At 38.9% G+C, this 23,077-nt stretch overlaps 6 protein-coding genes across 6 annotated transcripts; 4 read left to right on the top strand and 2 right to left on the bottom strand.

Annotated features, from left to right (window-relative positions):
• Positions 1–6: 6 nt before the first annotated feature.
• Positions 7–1,707, top strand: LOC101299226 (cancer-related nucleoside-triphosphatase homolog). The gene is made up of 6 exons (XM_004287678.1): positions 7–68; positions 141–228; positions 340–430; positions 516–600; positions 749–905; positions 1,187–1,707. The coding sequence occupies exons 1-6, from the start codon at positions 27–29 to the stop codon at positions 1,297–1,299; spliced, it is 576 nt and encodes a 191-aa protein (XP_004287726.1). The 5' UTR covers positions 7–26; the 3' UTR covers positions 1,300–1,707.
• Positions 1,708–1,999: 292 nt separating this feature from the next.
• LOC101305988 lies at positions 2,000–2,992 on the top strand. The gene has a single exon (XM_004288989.1). It carries the CDS (start codon positions 2,000–2,002, stop codon positions 2,990–2,992), a length of 993 nt encoding a protein of 330 aa, XP_004289037.1.
• A 684-nt stretch (positions 2,993–3,676) lies between these two features.
• On the top strand, positions 3,677–4,810 carry LOC101305702 (F-box protein SKIP23-like). The gene has a single exon (XM_004288988.1). It carries the CDS (start codon positions 3,677–3,679, stop codon positions 4,808–4,810), a length of 1,134 nt encoding a protein of 377 aa, XP_004289036.1.
• Positions 4,811–6,483: 1,673 nt separating this feature from the next.
• Positions 6,484–7,644, top strand: LOC101305410 (F-box protein SKIP23-like). Its single transcript, XM_004288987.1, has one exon. It carries the CDS (start codon positions 6,484–6,486, stop codon positions 7,642–7,644), a length of 1,161 nt encoding a protein of 386 aa, XP_004289035.1.
• A 409-nt stretch (positions 7,645–8,053) lies between these two features.
• On the bottom strand, positions 8,054–15,181 carry LOC101298930. Its single transcript, XM_004287677.1, has 23 exons — positions 15,143–15,181; positions 13,236–13,366; positions 13,059–13,143; positions 12,901–12,954; positions 12,725–12,816; positions 12,536–12,639; positions 12,358–12,430; positions 11,895–12,273; positions 11,489–11,815; positions 11,188–11,391; positions 10,965–11,060; positions 10,811–10,874; positions 10,569–10,696; positions 10,225–10,471; positions 10,031–10,137; positions 9,819–9,940; positions 9,599–9,722; positions 9,454–9,512; positions 9,245–9,341; positions 8,956–9,145; positions 8,756–8,857; positions 8,554–8,672; positions 8,054–8,436 (listed from the first exon to the last, which is right to left on the bottom strand). The coding sequence occupies exons 1-23, from the start codon at positions 15,179–15,181 to the stop codon at positions 8,275–8,277; spliced, it is 3,105 nt and encodes a 1,034-aa protein (XP_004287725.1). The 3' UTR covers positions 8,054–8,274.
• Positions 15,182–15,568: 387 nt separating this feature from the next.
• On the bottom strand, positions 15,569–21,297 carry LOC101298642 (DNA (cytosine-5)-methyltransferase 1-like). The gene is made up of 3 exons (XM_004287676.1): positions 20,994–21,297; positions 17,471–20,370; positions 15,569–17,377 (listed from the first exon to the last, which is right to left on the bottom strand). Exons 1-3 carry the CDS (start codon positions 21,088–21,090, stop codon positions 15,677–15,679), a joined length of 4,698 nt encoding a protein of 1,565 aa, XP_004287724.1. The 5' UTR covers positions 21,091–21,297; the 3' UTR covers positions 15,569–15,676.
• Positions 21,298–23,077: the final 1,780 nt, after the last annotated feature.

The following is a 23,077-nucleotide window of genomic DNA, read 5'->3' as shown; positions in this document are numbered from 1 at the left end:
GATGTAAGAGAGACGGAGGTAGAGAAATGGCAGGTGCCGGAAAATGCTTGCTGGTGACTGGACCTCCTGTAAGTTCGCCACCATTTTGTCTCTGTATAAACTTTCAATTTACAGATTCTAAATCAGTAAATCTGATGCAGGGTGTGGGTAAAACCACTCTAATAGTCAAAGTCTTTGAAACCCTAAAATCATCATACCCCAACTTAAAGATTCAGGGTTTCTACACCAGTAATCCTCTCTCACTCTCAATCTCAATCACTCGATCTGCTTTCATATTCACCCAACTCTGGAGTTCGATGTTTACAATGTCAGTTTTGTCTTTATTAATTTCAAATGTAGGTGAGGTTAGACAAGGAGGTGATCGCGTTGGCTTCCAGGTGGTCACGTTAGACGGCCGTACCGCTCCGCTTGCTTCCTCCACCATTTCCAGGTCTTTCCCGAACTTTACAATTCTTGATTGTCCTAAACAATGTTGGAATTAGAGCTTAACGCATCAGTAATGCTATATATTTCAGCTTAGAATCGCTGAGATGGCCCACTGTCGGGAAGTTCAAAGTTGATGTTGCGTCGTTCGAGTCCCTGGCAGTTCCTGAATTGCAGGTGGGAATATGGTTTCATGCTGCTAATTGTTGAAAATTTAGTTGAAAATGATCTTATTTACGGCTTTAGATGGCCGTTGTTTTAGTGGTCTTTGCTTGTGAGAATGTCTTTGAATGTTAGTGAAGTTAAAGGATTTGATTGTTATCAGGTAAGAGAAGATACTGACCTGTTTGTCATCGATGAAGTTGGTAAGATGGAGTTGTTCAGTTCATCTTTCTTCCCTTCCGTCTTAAGAGTGCTGGAATCCAATATTCCGGTCTTGGCGTCAGTTCCAGTTCCAAAAGTTGGCCGTGATATACCTGCAGGTACTTTTCCCTCAACTCATGCGCTTTAGTGCTTTACATTATAGGGTATGCAAATCCTTGATTTTCTTGTGGGGTAATTGAAAGGGGAAATGCATTATAGAAAGGCGAATCCTTGTGCAATGTTTTATATATACATTGCACATTTGTTTCAGTTTTGATGATTTTCTAAAATGTTTCTTGACTGTAGTTGTTTCTGTTTGAAGTAGTAATGTAGGGGAAAAGAGCTATCTGTTTTGGTGTATTTGTATATGAATATGAGTAGAGTGTCTGAACTTGTGCAGTTGCAAGGTTAAAGAATCATCCGGGTGCAACAATTTTTACACTGAGCCAAAGTAACCGAGATGCCACTAAAGAACTGATATACTCCCAATTGGTAGACTTACTGAGAAAATAATAGTTGTTGGACTGGTCCTTGTTGTTTCCACCTCTAGTATCAGGTCTTAAAGTCTTTTTGTTTTGTTGGTTACACTTGATGGATGCTAAATGCATTTAGTAGGCTTGAAGCAAGCATTTTTGTACTCGATAGTGCTTTTCTGTTACTGAGTTTCAACTGTATTTTCATTTGTTATGTTTCTTGGATCTTAGATTCAAGTCATAGGCATGATATCCGAAGATCTTACTCGTATTGGTAAAAAATGTTTATGATCATTTGGGTACAGTGAACCATACATTACTTCCAAATGCGGAATTCAACTTAGTGGAGTTGGGACAATGTGAATTTGGAAAGAAATCATGTCTTAATAAGAAAAAGGAAAACGAGAGTATCATTCCTAAATAAGAAATCAGAGCAGCTCATCAGATAGTAGGGTGAGGGAGTGATAATGTATACTTTTCCTTATACGTTCATATATATGGATAAATACACATCCATTCATTGATTAAGATTGATTGGACAGTTGGCTTAGATTGTGAATATTCCTTAATGATTAAGATACATTAACAGTCGCCCTTTTAATGTATACTTTTCCTTATAGGAATATATAAGCTTCATTAGAAAGCTGAGTCCCACTGTGTTTCACCAAGACTATCGATCACAGTAAACCTTCTCCTTTGATTCAATCCCCAGAAAAAAGAAAAGAAAAAGAAGATATTCAATGGCTAGTGATCTTTCAGTTGAATTGTTAGAGATAGTTGGAAAGTGCCTCAACTTCACCAACGATGTTTCTCGATTCCGTGCTGTTTGTCAGTCATGGCGTTCCTCTGTTTCTCCCTTTACAAAAAGTAGGCAGCAGCTCCTTTCTCCCATCAGAGGTCCAATACAACTCCCCAAGCATTCTGATAGTAATGGAAACTGGCCTAAGATTATGACCCTCACCAAGGGGGTCATCTATCATGTTACCCACAGTTCAGGTACTTGGATTGTTACTGTCAAACTAAATGAATCAGATGAAATTGTTCGTAGGCTAGATCCACTGTTTCGATGCCCGTTCTCGTGTGAGCAGTTCCCTGAGACATTCCCAGAGGCATTGAACTTGTTGGATGAAGATGTTCGGGTAGTCGAATTGGCAGAAGCTTATAGTCTAAAAGATATCAGTGAGACTGGTCGTGATTATAGAGTGGCTGTGTCCTTCAATCCTAGTTGTCCTGTACTTATGGTCATTGTCAATGGAGTCTTATACTACTGTAACATAGGTGATGATCCCATTCCAATGTTAAAACCAGTGGAAGGTCTATCAGAATTCATCCGGCTGGAAGATGTTATTTACTATGAGGAAAAATTTTATGCTGTTTCCAGGGATGCGACCATACTAGTGCTGGATTCGTGTTCTTTGCAGGTGATGGATATACTTGTGAAGACTCGGATGTCAGGTCACAGGAAGTATTTGGTGGAATCAGCTGGAGAAATTTTTTTGGTTATTAAACAGATTCACCTTAACTACATAGTTTTCAAGTTGAATGTACTTGAGAAGTGCTGGGTTGAGATGGAGGACGGTTTCGATGGTCGAATATTGATAATAGATTCGGATGCAGGCTGCATCTTTCCTTCTGCTCAAGATTTCCCGGGAATTGAGCATGGGAACAATAGTTGCAGTTATTTCTATCATCCCAACTATACACACTGGGCAGAATCTCGCTTAGTTAGATGAATAAATGGTATCAAATATGTGTGCTGCTGAATGTGGTCAAATCATCCTGGAAGCTGCTTTTAGCTGTGAGAGAGAGGGTATGATCTGTGGGAGATAAGGTTTACAAGTTGGGATGAGACTAGGAAGGGATGAGTTGAGATGTATGCTTTCACTCAAGAATGCCGAGGTCTTTTGTTCTTCCTCGCGAGTGTGACGGAAAATAGTGTTCGAGTATCTCTATTGAAATCAGTGTTCTAGTTAGATGGCAGAAGGGCATTGAAGATCGTCAGGAGAATTAGTTTAGTTGGTTGAGAACATCACCTTGAAGGCTTTCGAGTTGCTTTCGACATGAATTATTCGTTGTTTGACATGGTTAAGTACATATAACTTGAGTTTAACGCATCAGTTACAGTTTTGGTCCCTCTTTTTTCGTATGCTGTATGAACATGGTGCGAATTTGGTTCTTTATTCACATGCCTTCCCTGTGCAATGTTACTTGGTGCGCAAGACTTGTAGTTAAACTCTCCATTGAGTCCAAATAGATTAGCAATAACCTCTTAGTAAATCGTAAAAAACAAAACCTCATAGTGGCAAATTAACATTTAGGTTTATAAACCTAATGTATACAACAGGTTTATACCTAATTTTGTATGTCCTCCTTCATACCGAAACCCTAGGCATCAATCTTCACCAAGGCCACCAGGAATGGCGGATAGAGATCTCCCAGACGAGTTGATTGAGAGGATCAGAGAGCACCTTGACCTTAAAACCCGAATGCATGTTGCTCAGTTCCGTGCCGTCTCTCAATCATGGCGATCTTCTATTCCTTCATTCAATCCACTCGAGCCACCACCTCAAGATCACCCTCTAGATCTATTGCCCTCCACATTTGCCATATTCTTCCCCCTATCTGATTTTCCTTACACCATCCAGCGTAGCATAATCTATCATATTGCACCTTATCCTCCTCCTCATCACAAAGATGAAAGGAAACGAGGCTGGTTGATGCGAATGGATACAAACCAAAAGTTACTTCCTCCATTATCATGGCGTGATAGTGGTTTGGAAAAGCCAAAAAGGGTGATGATGAACTCAGTAGACTTTGGCGTACTAGAAGTGGCTAAACCCTATCTCTTAGTAAGTATGTACGACAACGACAAGTATCACAAGCTAGCTGTTTCCTTATATTTCGAGTTCTTCCCTGCAGTCATGTTGGTTACGTGTGGAGCTATATTCCTTGGAAAGTTGTCTTGTCAAGGTTCCATCGAACTCACTCGGGTAAATCCTGATGATAATCCCTCATGTAGAAATATAAGGAATGCGGAAAAGTATGATGATGTTATTTTCTATCGGGGGAAATTCTGTGTAGTGTCTAAGTCTGGGAAAGCTGCAGCGATGGATTCTTCTTTTAAGTGGGAAGTGATTGCTTCTCCAGTATCTACTTCAATGTTGTGGAAGAAGAAGTTCTTGGTTGAATCGCTCGGGGAGCTGCTTTTAGTTGAAAGACATGGGTCTACTTATGTTGCAAGTTGTTGTTCAGAGGAGGACATGCTCAGGAAGGAAATCAAGTTCAAGGTTTACAAGTTGGATGCATATAGGAAGCAATGGGTTGAGATGGAGGGTTCGGATTTGGATGGTCGAATATTGTGTGTGGGGGAAGATTGCTGCTTCTCAGTCTCCAGTAGAGACTTCCCAGGATGCCAAGGAAATTTTGTTTATTTTTCTTATGAAGTTTGGCGTGCTAAGACTATCTTTAGTAAAATTGGTGTGTTTCACTTGGATGATGGGAGTGCGTCACCACTGGAAGCCGGCGCTAAAATCTTTCTGCCACCCCCATAGAGCTAGCAACTGAATGATTAGACAATGCTACTCTTGAGGTTGATATTCTAAAAGATTAATTTCAGTTTACCCCTTTGGATTAACATCGTTTCATTCCCCATATTTTTAATTTTTAATTTTTAAAATTTACCCCTTAAAGTCTCAAATTTTTATAATTCAGACACAATTGTTAAAATTCCGTCCAATTTAGAGGTTAAATGATAACATGAAATCTTAAAAAAAAAAAAATCATAATAGGCGATTTATGTTGTTATAAGACTATTTTGGCTCTTTTAGTGAGTTATGAAGTCAAAATTAACATCCAAATTAAACAAAATTTCAGCAATTTGGCATGATTTATGAAATTTGAAAACTTTAAGGGGTAAATTTGCAAAATTAAAAATATGGGGAGTGAAATGATATTAACTCTAAACCTCAGGGGTGTAGACTGAAATTAATCCTATTCTAAATAATTGATATGTATGTAGTTTGTAATTTGTAGTTTGGTACTGATGTCTTCTTATAATTCATTGTTGTATAATTCTTGCTGGGTTAAGTGTGGGAAGGGTGGCTATTCAGGGTGTCCTGGCTTAATTAGTACTGGCTAGTAAATTTGAGGATTTAGATTTACAGTTCCATGATCAATTTTTCTTTTTCAGAATTTATTGTTTTTACTTTCATTTTGATCTGAAAACTTGAAAAAATATATATCACTTCGTTAGATGAATAGTTATAGTTGCAGTTATTTTTATCATCCCAACTATACACAAAGCTTATAGTTATAGTTATAGTTATAGTTGCATAGTTAGATGAATAAATGGTATCCATTTTGCGTGCTGCTGAATGTGGAGGACAAGAAGAATTTGGTCGAAGCATCCAGGGAGCTGCTTTAAGGTAGATACTGAAGAGAGAGGGGTATGATCTGGGGGATATGCTCAATGCTGAAGCTAAATTTAAGGTTTACACTTTACACGTTGGATGAAACTAGGAAGGAATGAGTTGAGATGTATGCTTCAGATTCGAATGATCAAGTCGATTCAATCAAGACTTCCCAGGATGCCGAGGGAGTGTCTTTTGTCTTCCTTGCGAGTGGAACAGCAAATAGTGTCCGAGTATCAAATCGGAGTGTTCAAATTATATGGTAGAAGGGGTTGAAGGACATTGAGGGATCCAGAGAGTGCTAATCTCTTTCTGAGAGTTAGTTTAGTTGATTGAGAACGTCACATTAAAGGCTTTCCATCAAGTTGCTTAAAAATTCCATGTTCTGTTATGGTTATTCGTGTATCGATCAGTTGAATCTCGTATATTATTCGTTGTTTGACATGGTTACATAGAACTTGAGCTTAATGCATCAATTGCAGTTTCGGTTCCTATTTATTCGTATGCTGTATGAACATGGTGCAAATTTGGTTCTTTATTCACATGCCTTCCCTGTGCAATGTTACTTGTTGCGCAAGACATTAAACTCTACATTGAGTCCATTCGATCATGGGTTAATTTTGAGAATCTAAGTTACCAAATAGATAATTTTGAAACTTTACGAAATTTAATTGGTTAATTTTAAAACCCTAGATTTAGCAAATAACCTAAGGTAGCAAATCGTAAATAGAAAACTTCATATATAGTGGCAAATTAACATTAGGTATAAACCTCCTTCATACCGAAACCCTAGGCATCAATCTTGGTCACGAGCAATGGCGGATAGAGGTCTCCCAGACGAATTGATAGAGATGATTAGAGAGTACCTTGACCCTAAAACCCGAATGCATGTTGCTCAGTTCCGTGCCGTCTCTAAATCATGGAGATCTTTTATTCCTTCATTCAATCCACTCAAGCCACCACCTCAAGATCATCCTCTATTGCCCTCCAGATTTGGAATACATCTACCTACAGAGTCTCTTTACACCATCCAGCGTAGCATAGTCTATCATATTGCACCTTATCCTCCTCCTCATCACAATGATGAAAGGAAACAAGGCTGGTTAATGCGATTGGATACAAACCAAAAGTTACTTCCTCTATTATCATGGCGTGATGGAGGTTTGGAAAACCCAAGGGTGATGATTAACTCACTAGACTTTGGCGTACGTGAAGTGGCAAGACCCTATCTCTTAGCAAGTAACCAAGATAAGAACTATCTCAAGCTAGCTGTTTCCTTATACGTCGAGTTCTTCCCTGCAGTCATGTTGGTTAGGGATGGAGTTTTATACCTCGGAAAGTGGTCTTATCGTGGTGTTAAAGTTAAACAACGTTGCGTCCAACTCACTCGGGTAAATCCTGATGAGGATGATGGTAATGATCCATCATGTGGAAAAATGAGTAATTCTGATAAATATGATGATGTTATTTTCTATAAAGGGAAGTTCTGTGTAGTGTCTCAGTCTGGGAAAGCTGCAGCGATGGATTCTTCCTTTAAGTGGGAAGTGATTGCGTTTCCAGTACCTATTTCAATGTGGGATAAGAAGAAGAAGAAGTACTTGGTTGAATCGCTCCGGGAGCTTCTTTTAGTCGAAAGGCATGGGTCTACTTTTGTTGCGAAAGGTCATTCAGAGGAGGACATGCTCACGAAGGAAGTCAAGTTCAAGGTTTACAAGTTGGATGGAAATTGGAAGCAATGGATTGAGATGGAGGGTTCAGATTTGGATGATCGAATGTTGGTTGTGGGGGAAGATTGCTGCTTCTCAGTCTCCAGTAGAGACTTCCCAGGATGCCAAGGAAATTGTGTTTTATTTTCTTATGAAGTTTGGCGTGGTAAGACTATCTTTAGTAAAATTGGTGTGTTTCACTTGGATGTTGGGACCGCTTCGCCACTGGAAGCCGGCACTAACATCTTCCGTTCACCCCCATTGATCTAGCTAGTAACTGAATGATTAGACACTGCTGCTCTTGAGCTTGCAATTCATAATTTAAATTATTGATATACATGTAGTTAGTAGTTTGGTACTGATGTCTTCTTATAGATAGTTCATTGTTATTTAATCTCTGTCTGGTTTCAAGTGTGGGAAGGATGGCTATTCTGGGTTTTTGTACTGGCTAGTATATTTTGAGGATGTACAGTTCCATGATCATTTTTTTTATTCAGAGTTTATTGTTCTTGCTTTAAGAAATCATAAAAAAGATTTGTATTATGATTTTTGAGTTCCTTTAACTTGAATTAAGTTTAAATTATTAATCGACAGTTGAAAACCTTTGGTGAAAAATAAGAACATTGTATAAACCATTTTGATCTAAAAATTTGAATATATATCAGTTCTGTGAGCAATTCTTTCCAATGTTGTACATTCACTATATGCAAAAGAATCATACCAGAAAAACAAGAACATTGTATAAACCATTTTGATCTGAAAATTTGAATATATATCAGTTCTGTGAGCAATTCTTTCCAATGTTGTACATTCACTATATGCAAAAGAATCATACCAGAAAAACAAATGAAATCAATAAGACTTGTATAATTTGAAAGCCAAACGATACTTTTGTGGTGATTAAGAGGCTCGTCTGTCCTGTTCAGTTCGTAACACTTGGTTTGCCAAGGATGAAAATGATTTAGCTGTGTCTTGCATCTCTGTAGTTCTCAGATTTATCCCCTGTAACTTACTTATATTCTCCTGGAGCTTACTTTGTGCTATTTTAGCTACATTTGTTTCCTGCAGCCAAAAACAAATGATGCGGTTAATAAAACATTCGAATATTCTTCCTTGGCTAATCTAAGTAGTAAGAGGATGTGCAATTCATAAAGATATGTGTATGTATATTGTTCTTACAGCAGACGAAAATCCGTATCTCCTCTTGATTTCATCAACAGAGCCAACCTTCTCATCCTGTGGTTCTTCCTTTGGGGGGTTCTTCTCACTCTTAGTCTTCATTTGTTTCATTACTTTACCTGTGATTGGAAAAAAGTTAAGTAAGACACTTTCAAGCCATCCAACTGATGACTCCATATTGATATAGATGGTTTGAACTGACCTTTAAAGGCCATAAACTTGCTTGCCAATTTTTCCTTATTAAGTGCTCCCAACATATTCTGCTCTTTCGGTTTCTCTCCAGGAATGTCAATCTCGATATCATCTTCAAAAAAAAAGACAAAAGAGTTGGTTCTTTGTAAACTTGGATCATCTTAGAACTCCGTTCACATTGAAATGATAAACACTTGTAAGTTAGAATACCTATGTCTAACTGATCATCGTCTTCAATCATGGCCTGGTTGTCTGTGTGCTCCGCATCAAATTGGAAATTAGCAGTCGAAAAGATTGTTGAAAGTTCTTCAATACTTTCTTTAGTATCTTCATGTTCCATCTCAGGGACATTCTTCCCTTTACTTCCCACAATATCTTTAAGAACAGAACTAAACATACCCTGCTAAGAAAATAAATTTAGATACTAGTGCAGTTTTTCATTCCCTAGCAAATAGGTTGTAGATGAATATAATGTGATCATCATGAACATGCATAATACCTTTTTCTTTTCCTTTTGAATGACGCGTCCTGATGTAAGCTCTTCTTGTGAAACCATCAGATCTTTCTGGTACGTCAAGTTGAAAGAGTCTAAAAGCCTTGAATGAGGAAAGACGCTGTGAAGTAAGAAAACTATGGCCCAGAAGTACTTGACAAATTAAGATAGGAACTAGTCAATCATATCATTATAGTTTTCAAAAATACATTTACCTAAAGCTTTGCTTCTGGAGTGAAAGAGAGAAGAGAAAGATTTCCTGATCACTGTTCACCTGTGCAAGGATGAAAATATTGATTAAAATTTCTCTAAAATCATCCACAAGCAACTGATATAACAGATCGGATTCCAGTATCAAACCATAACAAGATCTCCCTCAGATGAAGAGCATATCGAATTGCCAGCATGTGAATTTGGTTTTGATGTGGTATACATGAATCCCCTTACTGCAGTCTCCGTTGTCAAAGACAAGTCATGCAAGGACCTAACATTTCATAAACAGATTTTTAGGCTATGAAATTTACTTACGAATATATTCAAATAAAGAAAAAGAACATAAAAGACTATGACATGTCACCACCTTATCTCAATTTTTCCAGTAGTAAAAACAAGTATAAGGCCAACATAAGAGGAGGTGTAGAATGTTGATGCCCAGCAACAAGAGGATTGGAATTTCTTCTTGTGTATTACCTTCTTAACACCCTGAGTTGAAAGAAAGAAAAATAAGAGTTCATAATCAGATAAAGTATTTCAACAATTTGTACTGCCTACATAAGATGAAGTACTAATCACCTGCATAACATGTGTGAAAGAATATATGTATGCCGCTTTTTCAGAACATAGCAATAGCGAAGACTGCTTTTGCATGGCATTCTCAACACTACTGCCTTTCCTGGTGTCTAAATCATTTAATACATTTAAGATTAAATGTCTGAGATTATTTGATGTTGTCAAAATGACAAGATTCCATTCTCAGAAAAACTTACCCAAGATCTGCATAAAAAGTGCTCTAGTGGGTTTCTTGGGATGAACCAGACTAGTGCTCAATGTGTTTCCATTATCACTATCAAGAGCCAAAACAGATGAGTCCTCTGTTGCAACAGCTAAGACATTCTTGTCGAAACCATGAAAACTGCAGGTTTCGAACTGCAGAGAGATGATGCCTGTAGAAATTTCACTCGCAATGTGGCTTTGATATAATAAAGTGGGCCCTTCTATATTAATAACTGAAACCTGTGATGAAAGAGGAGAAGAAATTCACAATCAATAAAGGAGAAAATGAGAAGAGTTGAGAAAGAGAAAAGAATCAAAGATCACAGTGTAAGCTTACGTTTCCTTTACTAGAACCCACAGCAAGATGTCCTGAGCTGTGGTTTACGTTCAGAGAAAGTACAGAACCATTAACCTTCATTAATCTAACACTTTGAACAATATGATCGTTTCCTTTCTTTGTACTTCCTGGCAAAGAGTATATGAAATCATAAGACCACTTGTAATGCACTCTCTGAAGTAAAGAAAGAACAATTCAAGTTTGAAGGCAATGGCCTTGTAGATAAATCAATTTTATCATACCTTGAAGAGACAAGAAACTGCTGGATATCACATACGGTTCAGGTTTAAATCTAAAGATCCGAACCTGTAGTTCACATATATATTAGAAACACTAATTCTCCTGAATGCAATGAAATGATAATAATCAATAAACAGAACAAAGATGGTACTTCACCGTTCCACTCTGATCTCCAGAAACAAGAAGTCGAGAGTTCCCATCAAAAAACAAAGCTGTGAGTGCTATACCACTTAAAGATAGATCTTCTTCACTCTGCATATTGTTTTCAAAAGGAGGATAATGTAAGAATAATCGTTCTTAGTTGCACATTGAGCCATTGTAAAAAGAGTTACTAGCAGTTCAAAAATGACAAATGCTACATAAATGGCAAGAAAAGTACCTGCTGCTTCAATGATAAAATGGGAACTAAAAGTGGGGACGACAAATCCCAAAAATTTATGCTTCCGTCACTATGTCCAGTTATGTACAGATTTTTAACTTTCGAAAAGCCACTAAAGCGGGCTGCATTCAAGTGACTTCCATCTTTTGGTTTTGCCTCAAAAGAAAGGAGAGATGGAATGCTTTTGGCCAGGAGAAGGTATTCCTATAAAAGAATCATAGGAATCAAACTATCACATCATTTTCTTAAAATACTAGTAATGAACTGTTAAAAGAAAGAAGTAACTTGGTATACATATTACCTCGTCTGTAGAAGTTGACATGTTGGTATCATCTGTGATTAGTTTTGATACAGTAATGCTGGTATCAACAAATGGCATCTTCACCATGACTTCCTTCGGCAACGAGGGTGGTGACTTAGATTGGCTTTGTAGAAGATACTTTTCAATCGAGCAATCATCATAGGCATAAAGATGTCCTGAACTACCAAGCACAAGAAAACAATCTTGTTTATGTTTGCTTTGCTCACTAAAGGTTGAAGAAATAATCTCCATATCGATACAAGGCTCAGGCAGCTGAAGTCCTAATCTAATAGTGCGGCCTTCAGTATGCTCGTTCAACAGGATTACCTGCCTCATCAAAATCAAAATTTCAAAGTTTCATTCAGTTATAGCAGTGACACATTTCATAGTGGTAATGTTGAAGTACCTGCAACAAGTTTGACGAAACGATGTCAGACGCTCCCATAACATATATTCGACTTGCCTTCCCTTCTGCATAAACCCATCTCAGTGATGCTATAGGAATTTTGTCCAACTTATATCCAAGATTGAGTTTACATATTGGACTGCTTTGCGTGCTGCATTCTGATGGATTTTGGTTCATAGGAATGCTCCAGATGAAAATCTCTCCATTGTTGTACCCAACAACAACTTTAGTCCCAGAAGGACATGCCCAGCATGCAGAAGTGACTTTCCTTGTTTCATGCTGGAGTGATTGCAATGTATTTACACCAGCTGTGAATATGGATTTACTTTCTCTAATGTCCCATAACGCTATTAGACCGTCTAAAAATACTACAAGAACCCTGCATTCCAACAGGAGAACTAAGTAACATCAAAATCTTGTGATGCCAATCATGAAATAGGCCGACAAGTTTTAGAGATACTACCTTCTACTTTCACATGTTGGCTGAGGCATTATGCACATCACAGCAGTGTCGCCTGTAACTTCAGTTGGATTCCCTGATGAGAAGATTGATCAAGTTAATTAGAACTGCCAGGAACAGGATAAGAAGAGGACATCATCTATCTAATCTTAGCGTAAAATTGTATAGGAATGCATCTGACCATGAGAAGCTGAATAAGGTATAGTGTATTTCATTTGTAATATATGACATGATTCTTGCTCAAGCTTCAAAACTGAAACATTCCCAACAGAATCTCCAACATACCTGCCAAAACAGTTACATAGTTACTTGAAGTTAATGAACCACATATCTCTAGTTAATCGACAATTTGAAGCTTACACACACTTACATGCAGAGACTCTGTTGCATGAGCGCGAAGGACGTAATATTTTCGTGAAAAGCATGTACATGAGCCAACTGGTTGTTTTCCAAGTCCCAAACCTAAGTACATAAACATATCCAGGCAGTCCATCACTAAATCTTGAAGAAGTCCAATATTGGAAAAAATAAGGATGTGGAACTTACCTCAATGTGGTTCTTGGCATTTACATTTAGAAGTATGCCTTGGTTCTCCACGAACTGTAAAAAATCAATCAGGAACAATATTCTGTTAGATTGACAGTATGACCACACAAAACAAAGGCAGGGAATTGTAGAAAACAACAGATAATATCATACAGAACCTGTAGGAACTTGCTTGGTAATGCATTGACAGACTCAAGTAGCGCTTGAGTATTATCTCTACCTAATAACTTAATCCGGCCATCCCTGAGAATGATAAGATCACCATCATATATATATCATACAAGACGAAGAACACTAACATCAGTTCAATTTGAATTTGCAGGAAATGAACTCACTTGGTTGAAACTGCAAGTATTTTTTGGATGGAGTCATAAGCCAGTGTGTTAGATCCTGATGGTACTCCATTGTGGAATACTACTCGCGGGTCTATATCACCACCTTTCAGACCATCAGAACTTCCTCCAGGCTACAATAAGGATAAACAAACAATGAGTGTAACATTCTAGACCTTAGCTGCATTTGTAATTAATTAATCATAAACAAAATTCTGAATATTTTCTGGTTTTTTCTTTTCAGTATCTGGCTGAGTTGTGCACAACCCTCTCAAGACACAGCAGAAGTTATTGTTCAAAGAAAAACTACACAGCAAATATTTCCGGTTGACTTTTATCAGTTGGTTGACCAATGGACAGGTGTAACAATCTTACAATAACCTCCTAGTGGGCCCTGGAAAACGAAACACATGACACGTACGTGGGTTCATGTTTAAAAATTGAAATGGGCCGGGCCCGCTAAATCTCTTTGTAGATAAGAACCATAATAATCCACCGTCCAGCACATGGAGATTTTCTGACCAACATTAGTAGCTTCTTTGCTACGAGAGCGTTGACCATAAATCCCATCAGATTATTCAGATATCACTAAGCAAATTTTAAACAAATAAAAGAGGAATTTCATCTTTGAAAATGGATCCAGTACAAAACAAGATGGAAATTGTAGAATAAGTTGTGGTGCTCTTGTTTTTCATTTTCGGTTTTTTGTTTTTCTTAATTTATTAACCCCCCTTTGGCTTTAAGCCTCAGTAATCACTATTATTTCTGTAATGCTTGTACGTGGCAGCTATTTGCATGGAAATGATGTGTTTTTAAAGGCCTTTAATAAAGTTTAAAGAGGGTTAATCAAAGGTGAGACTTGATACCTACGTTTGTGTTGATAGTATTTCAAACAAATTAGAGGTTTACTAGGTCCCTCGAGCTTGTGTCAAGACCAAAATATTATGAACTAATATGCTTCTACTATATTAGCTGAAGTTTAGACCATGTCATAAACGGATGCAGTAATGTTCACCTAATCAGTAATTGACTAAGAGATTCATGATCAGCACCGTTAGATTTACATCTAAGGGTTAAAAATAAAACAACTCAACTTAAAAATAAATCTCTCCACTCTTAGATTTACATCCAACGGTGACTGACTATGAATCTCTTAATCAATTACTGACCAGGTGAACACTACTGTAAACGGATGTATAATAGAGTTTTCGATAGTAACAAATTAGTTTAGGCAATCGTATAAAAGCATACTATAGCCGTTCTTTCATCAATCTTGACTCCGGATTCAATATTTATATCATAGTAAATGTATTGGGTAACGAATTTCTCTTCTATATTATACAAAATTAGTAACATTCTCATCTACCAAATACACCTATAGGATTATTTGCTGTCCTTTTCTGGAAAATGCAAACGTATACACCTAATCCAATGGGCGCAGAATTGCGTGTTCATCATGAAAAAGGACTATTTAATTTGATCCCATTTCTGAAAATATGGCATCTGGCAACTCTAATTAGTTTGGTCTACTATTCCAACCCATTCGATCCAATCATACAAACCACTACACCACCCAACTGATCTCATAAAGCAAATACGTACACAAACAAAATACAGACAATACAGATGCTAAAGCTCTCTTCTCCAATTTTGGTAAAGTCTTCATGAAATTGGAATCAAAATGATTGTAAAAATTAGGAAGTAACGTGCATCCCCTGACATGCTATTATCTTAATCACCGATTTAGTTCAATATTATTAGCTTTTTTAGACAAAAGATGTTGCAGAATCTGATCAAATCGATGAAATTTATAATCGAAAAACAACCCCATTGATCTTTTCTTTGAAAGATGGATTCTGCAGTTTTTGCAGAAACAGAGACCAAAACAGAGAAGAATATGAGCGACTTACCTTCTTGGAAGCCTTCTCCACAAGCTTCCTAACAAACATGGCTGATCAGAGAGAACCCGGATTCGGAATAGGAGACTGGAAATCTTGAGGAAGAAGAAGAAGAGGCCAAGATTTGTGCTTTGAGATAACCGACGAGGGAAGAGAGAGTGAGTGAGTGAAAGAGTGAGAGAAAATGTGAAAGAAAAAGCCGTTGATTTCAGTTTTTAAGTTGGAGCAAGGAGACAAGTTTAGTAGTTTCAAAACGGACAATCACCGTCCGGATCCCCAGGTGGGGACACGTGGAGCGTGGTTAGGTGAGTACCATAACATTGCTCAGAAGGAAAATAGTTGACCCACATGTTGACTTTGCTTTCACTCAAATGACGAAATTGACCGCATGACGTCAAATATGAAAAAGAAAGAAGAAGAAAAAGAGTTTTGAAAATGTGAGTAACACTTCTGTGTATAATCATGGATATTTGAAATGAAGTCTACAAACAAATACAACACAATAAAAGAGAATAGGGATTTTGCTTTAACATGAAACCTCTGCAGCTACTCTTGTGAAGAAGACCTCTTCTTGCTGTTGACTGCTTCCTTGAGTTTTCGGCCGAGAGCGTAGGCCAGAGTTGGAGGGACAGCATTTCCAATCTGCCTGTGCTTGTGGAGGGTGTTACCATAAAACTGGTAGCTATCAGGGAAGCCTTGAGAACGAGCACATTCTCGAACGGTAATAATCCTGTCCTGGTCGGGATGGAAGCACATTCCCACCTTGCCCATCGGCTGAGGATCAGTAATGGAGGTTGGGAAGTTGCCTTCCCAGTCCAACCTTCCGAACAGGCCCTTCCACTGATTGTGGCGTTTGGCGGTGTTGGGCAGGCACCATGGTATCAAGTCGACTAGCTGACCAGTAGAGAGCTTCACTTTTTCCTCTGGAAGGTCCTTCCAGTCTGCACCAGGCCTCTTGGGGATCCTCTTGCACCGAATGAGGTTCAGCTCGTTCATTTCTTTTGAAATGTGATCAGTCAAAACAGCCATGTTCCCTCTGATTTTCTTCTGGAACCATGAGACAGGGTCGCTTTCATACTCCATATTGACCTTGGATGCTCCATTCCCTACAGCTGGGAGATCGCCAATTGTGTCTCTTACTGTTATGGGGCGGAAAGGGGCACCGCTTGCAGTACTCCGAACAGCAGCATAATATGAATTACTGGACAAGTTGATCTTCAACTCTGGCACGCCAAAAACATGCATTGGCTCTGGCCATTCGGGAAGAATCTCATCTGGTGCAGCTGCCCAAATAAATGCTCGCTTTCGGGACTGGGAAACCCCATAAGCACCGGCTTCCAGAATACCAAACCTCACCTGATAACCCATCTCCAGAAGTGAAGCCAAAGTCAGACGGAATGTCTGTCCTTTATTGAAAGCCACAAAGTTTCTCACATTCTCCAGGAGGAAGTATTTTGGCCGGAAGTAATCAGCAAAGGATAAGAAGGCCAGTATCATTTCACACTGGACTTTACTCCAAGTACTGGTGTTAAATCTGTTCATACCAGAAAAACCCTGGCATGGAGGGCCTCCATTTATAAAGTCCACCTGTCCTGGCAAGGGCAAATCGCTCTTCTCCTTTTCATCTAGTGCTGATGCTAAATCATTGGCATCAGTAGTGGAAATGCAATCATCCGTATCTCCACACTTATCCATGACGGCCTTCAAGATGACGTTACAATTGTTGATGAATACCTTGGACTCGGGATGGTTGAGTTGGAAAGCCTGTCCAGCCGGTTCTTCATACTCGATTGCCCACTTGGTTATTGACACACCAGCCTGATGCAACCCCTCCGATAAGCCACCACATCCCGCAAATATATCCAAAGTGGCTAGGCGTTTGTGTTCAGAATCATCTCTCTGTTGCTCAGCTTCAGGAACATCTTCTCCCTCTTTACACTTGCCCTTTCTCTTTCTCGATTCAGTATCACCACCTACTGTTGAGTACTTTACCCTGATGTTAGCCGGCAACTGCTTAAGAGACCCGTTGGAAGGATCATATAAATGCTCACAGAAGAATATATGCTGAAACAATGCAGGAGCATTACATTCTGGAAGATCACTCCTCCTTCTGACTTCACATTTCCCTTCTATGCTATCTACAGGCAAAATGTGTAGTTCTTCACTGTAGTAGACTTCTCTGACATCTGAGCAGTACGCTTTCTCAACCGAAATGTCCTCTGGTCTGAAAAACCTTCGAACTTTAACCTGGGTTAAACCATGAAAATATTATGTAAGAAACTGTATATAAATAAAGGAAAAACATTGCATAAAACAGTAACTGATAAAATGGTGTCTAACCTGGGTAGACTTCATTTCAGATTGTTTAGATCCCTTTGTAATTATCCCCAGCACTTGGCACACAACAAAAGGTTTCAACCCCAGGTTCCGTCCAGCCTTGAAAAGTTCAGTTTCAATTGTTTGCACAGAGAAATGATAGGGGCTTACGTAGACATAATCATGAACTGAGTACTCAACTCCACTGTATATAAAACCAGTCTTTGATGAATTCACTTCAAAGACTTCTTTGGCCTTTTCTTCTTCATTAGCTTTGCAAGAGAAGCAAAAACCAGACCCCAGACCAATAGTATCACGAGAAAGACTAAGGAAAGCACCTTTCTCCGGGAAATACAAGCTTTTACAGTAGTATTCAGTCGGCAATCCTTTCTTCTTCCTCTCTTCTGCATTTGCTCTATCAATTCTCTCAGCATCAGCATTTTCCTTCCGATGTTTATGCCCCCACAGCATTGACTTGATACCCACAACAACCGTCTGTTTCACATCCTTCAGTGCCAAGTTTATGCACTCATTTGTCAAGAATACCTCCCTCTCATTAGCAGTGTTTCCCAGAACAGTATCAGATCCTCGCTGCATCATTCTGCCATGGAGCATTTTTTCTCCATCTGATGATTCATACATGTATTCTACAAAATAGATAACAGGAAGTTCATCTGAACCATCAACTTCCACCATAACAGCACCACCCACAGAAATCTCTTCTCCACGAAGAACAGCATGCTTGTAGACAGCTTCACCAGAAGATGTTTTTCCCACAGGCTCCTCATCCCACAAAACCTTCTTGCTACTGGAGCTTGATTTAATTTTTCTTAAAATCGGAGAAGGTCTTTGGGCTTCTTTCACTACTGATGAATTCTCTTCAGCATCATCCTCTTCTAAGTCCTCCTGGACCTCTTCATCAACTTCATCCTCCTCTATCTTTTCACAAGTTTCCACTGGGCTTGAATTTTCTGGAGAGTAATTTGAATAGTACTCCCCCCAGATTCTGTTAATCAGCTTTGTTGTCGTAGCTTGCATTGCTTTCCTCTTGGACGCCACAGGTCCCATTGATGCCCTCGGGTTCAAATTTGATTCACTCTTCTGCAAAATCTTCTTATTTACTTCCCATTTAGTATGGTGCCTCTTCTCCATTTTGTCTCTAAGACCATGAACAAATGGACAAGTTTTAATCTTCCCATCTGGAAATTCTGTAAACAGCTGAAGTAATATCGGTCCATGTACAACCACATATCTCTCAACAGATGCTGGATCAGAAGAAATGTAACCACCATCGCTGTTAGGGAACTCTGACAATCTTTTAATGACATCTGCAAAAGAGAGCCGTGCTACTCGACTTTCTGCCTTGAGCATTGTGATTATACTTCTCCCAACCCTTGCTGTTTTCAGTATTGGTGCATACCACTTAGCATACTGCTTTGATGGCTTGCCAAGTCTGTACCAAGCCAGTTCTGTTCGAATTGATACTGAAATCATTGAGGCTCCCCATTCTATCACCCATTCCTTTATGGAACTCAAGTAAGCTGGCATGCCATAAGCATCCTCTGCTACTGGTACTACTGGACCACTTGAAGACGACTGGATACTGTCAAGATCAAATCCACAGCTTCCATCATCTTCACTCATAACCCCAGAACCAAAAATCGTAACATCAATATCAGCACAAGCCTTCATTGGAAGAAGCTCCAGCGAAATCAGTCTCGAGTCTGAATTGTATAGACACCAGTTGTGAAGCATGTGCGTGGGAAGATCCCCATCCTCACTTTCAACCACTATAAATTCATCTGTCTCTTCAATAGCAGTCTTATAATAGGCAGGTTCAGGATAATCATTAGCAATTTCATCTTCATTAATTTTGATGTAAAATTTCTTTGACATGGAGGCAGCACCCTGACGCTTTTTCTGCTTCATAGATTTAAAGTATTCTTCTTCTTGAATAAGTCTAGCCAACTTGGCATCTTCGTCTTCCTCGGTTTCAACTTTTGATGAACTATTCCCTCCATCTGAAGCAATCTTTAATGTACCGCTTGAAGCTGCTGGGTTTGAAGTCACATAGTATCCCTGCATTATACACTCCTGTCTAAGGGCTGCAAGAACTGGCAGCTGTGCCAATACCCGATCATTCTTCTTAGAAGACTCCTCCAAACCTTCCAATTGATTATATATAAACACGCCTTGAGAAATGATAAATTCTTTGATAGAAGCACTGCCAGAGAAGAATTTGTTTCCACTCATTGATCGAGCGATGCCAGCAAGTAATTCATCAAGACTGCAGTCAGAGTTGCATTTTGACAGTACTTTGTAGACCTCTATGCAAGCACGTGCTTTCTCACAGAAATTATCATAGTGTTTCTTGTAGCTGCTTGCAGGCTTAACACAACAATAATCAGCAACATCAGTTGTAAGCCATATTATTGGATATCCCTCATCATAACCAGAGATGTCCCAAGCTTCTATCCGCCCAAAACCTTCACATATAACACCCTTTTCCTTTCCCTTGCCCTTGCCATTGTCAGAACTTGCATCAAGAGGCAATAGAGTACCAGTAATAAACAGATCACCATGTTGCACCATCTCAAGTGGCTGTACAATACCATCTTCATTATGCAAGATAAACTGAGTCAATCTCCTGTTCGGCTTCTCATCATCTGGATCCTTTCCACAAGTCATGACTACGGCAAGACTTTCATCTGGCACAACCTGCTCCTCCTTGCTTTCGATGAAAGCAGACTTTTCGGAAACTCGAACAGCCCTCTCCTTAAAGTCTTTACACGCAGCAGCTCGCTTGGGCATTTTGCGGGACTGGGATTGCTCTTCACCAGTTGGAGGCACATTTCGCTTCCTACCTCTACCGCCAGCAGGCGCTTCCTTTTGGGTAGCTTTTCTACCCTTCTTCTTCGTTGTTCCTATTCCATAATCTCCAAAAATTAGGCAAAACAATTGACAAGGTAAAGCTAAATATAATTCTAATCAACTCCCACACATAAAGCAACAAAGTACTTTCATTCAATACAATGAATAAAAGAGAATCCAGGTATAGCTCCTCTAAATTGTTTAACGAAACGGCTCAAATTCAAGACAAACTAAAACCGAAGCAAACAAATCCATGAGAAATCCGGTAATTCAATACATGATTTCTCGAGACTACTGATACAGAAAGTACATCATAAATTCAAAACCGATTACTGTTAATCCATAATCCATTGATCCAAACAAAACACCACTCGAATTACTCAGCCCGAAAACTCACCTAATTCAAAACTCATAACAAACCAAATCATCCTAACAAAACAACAAATTCACAGCAAAATTATAACCCTTATCAAGACCTACAGATCCTTAATCAATAAAACCAAAACAAAACCTCACCATAAACCCTTATCACAAACTCATACCACCCAACCACCACCAAACCTCACAATTTCCACAAATGAAAACAATAATTACATCACCAAAACCCTAATTAAAAAAAAAATCACAACAGAGAACAGAATCGAACACAAACGAGAGAGTGAGGGGACCGAATTACCTGAGGAAAGCGCAGAAGGAGCCGATTCGGCGTCGTTTAGAGGTGCGGTGGCTGCGGCGGCGGCGGCGGCATCATCGGCTGCCGCGATGGATCCCATTAGTTTCCTTATCGGCGGAGAAACCCTAGAAATGGCTAAAATGGGAGGAGTTGGTCTGATAGTGAGAACTGTGGCTCTTGGACGCTCTCTATTTATTGAGAGGTTTTCAATGGACACGTATAGGCGGGAAATTGCTTACTTAGGCTCAGGGTTTGGCGCCCGTTGCCAAAATTTGTGGTTTTCAGGTTCAACATTTCAAGATTCCATTTTTAATTTCATTTTTCTAACATCAATTGCTATATGGTGGGTTTTTTCTTTTTCAAATTCTGTTGTTTGAGAGGGTTTATCGGCGGTGGGATGAGTGAAAAAAACGGAAAAAATAAAGATCATCATGTCTCGTCGGTCTTTTTTTTTAGGTATATTGTGTTTGACGTAATATATGTATCCGCTTTGTTAGATAATGATTACGGAGATTTTAATGATTGTCACATACTTTTATATATGCAACTTAAGGGAATCACAAAGTGTGGAATCATATGCGATGAAAGAGAATCTGGGCGTAAAACTCATAACCAAACTCTGGTTTTTCCGAGCATCATATCTCCGAGGGGGTAGTAGATGAGAAATAACTAACCTTAACGGATTTTCAAAAAGTGGAGTATAGCCAATATGGAAAGCCGAGAATGTGGTTTGGCTAGTATGCAACGGTCAAATGTCCATACGTGTCTATGAAGTTACAAAGCATTCGAAAACGGTATCCAGTTTGTATATTATTTTCCACTAATGTGGAAACATTAAAATGAGCTCTGTCAAATATAGAAGATAATGAGCTCCAATCGTGATGTCGGACGTGATAAGTATAGTTTAGTTACTAATTTGTAAAATATGTGAAGCGTCCAAATCGATGATCATTTTAAGAATATCATTACTGGAAGTGAAAAAATCAACTTCAAATTGATATTTTATAACTCAGTATCATTTGGTTTAGCGGCATAGAGTCTCCATTTAGTAAGTGGGAGATTGTGAATTCGACTCACGTGGTTGTAATACATGATCAAGAATTCACCTAAATCTTATTAAAACATTATCAAAAAAGACATGAGCATTTTATTTATTGTTATACATGACACTTCTACTAAGGAAGTTGTCATTTCGAGGAACTGATGATATGTGACAACTTTTCAATCACAAATCCAAATCTCCACCACTCATTTTCTAAGTCTATATAAGTAGATCAATTATGTGAAATTTAAGCCAAATACCGAATTGATAATTGTTACAACATTCAAAATTTGGATTTATTTTTTATGACCTTGAACAACTTAAGTTTGACAAAAAGTGTTATTTTTACTTAATCTCAGTCATCCAATGTCTTTAAAAAACATATACACCGATGAAGTGTGACTTTTAAACTGGTCAAAAGAACGAATTCCTTAATGAAATGGCCATGTACCGTTATACACGGAGTCGACACTTTGGACTAGCAAGAAAATGATACAGCTTATTATCAAGATACAATCGTACATTCAATTCTAGCCGGATTCCGTCTATTATCGATGCACCGATAATCTTGAGTGAACTAGCAAATGGACCGTAACAACAACATATTCTATTCAATTCTAGACAATCAACATATTCCTCCGTGTCTATTGGGTCACAGACATTGGACCGTAACAACACCTATGTACCTTTCAGCCCACAAACTGAGGCCCAATAACAAATAGATCATGAACCTGAAACTACCGGGTCATGGGTTTGTATGCCCCGGCCGGCCGTAATCAGTAACAAAGCCGGGGACCCCACTGTCCTCCACCACCCGTACAACTGGATCAGCGCCGTCTGAGTGGCCCAGTCTCCGGCAGCTTTCCGCTGCCACCATAATAATACACTTCCGGATCGGACTTTAACACCCACAGCACGTGCCCGAATCCGAACCCGCCAGGTGGGTCTGGTTTTGAAAGTTGCCCTGAAACCTTTGGTCCCTTTAGAAAGCTATAATGGAGTCCATCATCATCATCATCACGAAGAGACGGAGCTGGCTAGGGTT

This window comes from Fragaria vesca, linkage group LG1 (assembly GCF_000184155.1).
Source record: "Fragaria vesca subsp. vesca linkage group LG1, FraVesHawaii_1.0, whole genome shotgun sequence".
NCBI classification, from domain to species: Eukaryota; Viridiplantae; Streptophyta; class Magnoliopsida; order Rosales; family Rosaceae; genus Fragaria; species Fragaria vesca.
Note: the sequence above shows the minus strand (reverse complement) of the source record. Positions and strands in the feature narration are given on the sequence as shown.

Coding starts and splice junctions, on each gene's coding strand:
- LOC101305410 (XM_004288987.1), top strand. CDS start 6,484: ATGGCGGATAGAGGTCTCCCAGACGAATTGATAGAGATGATTAGAGAG.
- LOC101298642 (XM_004287676.1), bottom strand. CDS start 21,090: ATGGGATCCATCGCGGCAGCCGATGATGCCGCCGCCGCCGCCGCAGCC. Junction 20,371..20,993: donor TCCTTCTGCGCTTTCCTCAG/GTAATTCGGTCC, acceptor ATTATGGAATAG/GAACAACGAAGAAGAAGGGT. Junction 17,378..17,470: donor CTGAAATGAAGTCTACCCAG/GTTAGACACCAT, acceptor GGTTTAACCCAG/GTTAAAGTTCGAAGGTTTTT.
- LOC101305702 (XM_004288988.1), top strand. CDS start 3,677: ATGGCGGATAGAGATCTCCCAGACGAGTTGATTGAGAGGATCAGAGAG.
- LOC101299226 (XM_004287678.1), top strand. CDS start 27: ATGGCAGGTGCCGGAAAATGCTTGCTGGTGACTGGACCTCCT. Junction 229..339: donor GATTCAGGGTTTCTACACCA/GTAATCCTCTCT, acceptor TTTCAAATGTAG/GTGAGGTTAGACAAGGAGGT. Junction 906..1,186: donor TGGCCGTGATATACCTGCAG/GTACTTTTCCCT, acceptor GAACTTGTGCAG/TTGCAAGGTTAAAGAATCAT.
- LOC101305988 (XM_004288989.1), top strand. CDS start 2,000: ATGGCTAGTGATCTTTCAGTTGAATTGTTAGAGATAGTTGGAAAGTGC.
- LOC101298930 (XM_004287677.1), bottom strand. CDS start 15,181: ATGTTTGTTAGGAAGCTTGTGGAGAAGGCTTCCAAGAAG. Junction 13,367..15,142: donor TGGAGAAGGCTTCCAAGAAG/GTAAGTCGCTCA, acceptor TCCTTATTGTAG/CCTGGAGGAAGTTCTGATGG. Junction 9,723..9,818: donor ACTGGAAAAATTGAGATAAG/GTGGTGACATGT, acceptor ATGAAATGTTAG/GTCCTTGCATGACTTGTCTT.